The sequence below is a fragment of the Egretta garzetta genome, unplaced genomic scaffold (genome assembly GCF_000687185.1).
Source record: "Egretta garzetta isolate BGI_Z169 unplaced genomic scaffold, ASM68718v1 scaffold779, whole genome shotgun sequence".
Taxonomy (NCBI): domain Eukaryota; kingdom Metazoa; phylum Chordata; class Aves; order Pelecaniformes; family Ardeidae; genus Egretta; species Egretta garzetta.
The window spans coordinates 489,394-489,817 of NW_009260792.1; the positions used below are offsets into that span (position 1 = coordinate 489,394).

At 72.2% G+C, this 424-nt stretch overlaps 1 protein-coding gene across 1 annotated transcript in view; it reads left to right on the plus strand.

Annotated features, from left to right (window-relative positions):
* Positions 1 to 2: 2 nt before the first annotated feature.
* The window catches only part of PCDH8 (protocadherin 8), a gene marked incomplete at its 5' end in the record, with an annotated part of 3,435 nt that continues 3,013 nt past the window's right edge, over positions 3 to 424 (plus strand). The window contains 1 exon segment of the mRNA XM_009646718.2: positions 3 to 411. Coding sequence (XP_009645013.1) covers positions 3 to 411 — 409 coding nt within the window.

Here is a 424-nt window from a genome sequence, read left to right on the forward strand (position 1 = left end):
GGCGGGACCGGGAGCGGCTGTGCGGGCAGGCCCCCCAGTGCGTCCTCGCCTTCGACGTGGTGAGCTGCTGGCGGGAGCGCTACCGCCTGGTGCACGTGGAGCTGGAGGTGCGCGACATCAACGACAACGCGCCACGCTTCCCCCGCGCCCAGATGGCGCTGGAGGTGTCGGAGAGCGCCGCACCTGGTACCCGCCTCCCGCTGGAGGTGGCCGTGGACGAGGACGTGGGCTCCAACTCCATCCAGAGCTTCCAGGTCTTCCTCAACAGCCACTTCGGCGTGGAGGCGCAGACGCGGGCGGACGGGGCACGCTGCGCTGACCTGGTGCTGCTCCAGGAGCTGGACCGCGAGCGCCAGCCCTCCTACACGCTGGAGCTGGTGGCCAAGGACGGGGGCAGCCCCCCACTCTCACGCACGGGCCCCCG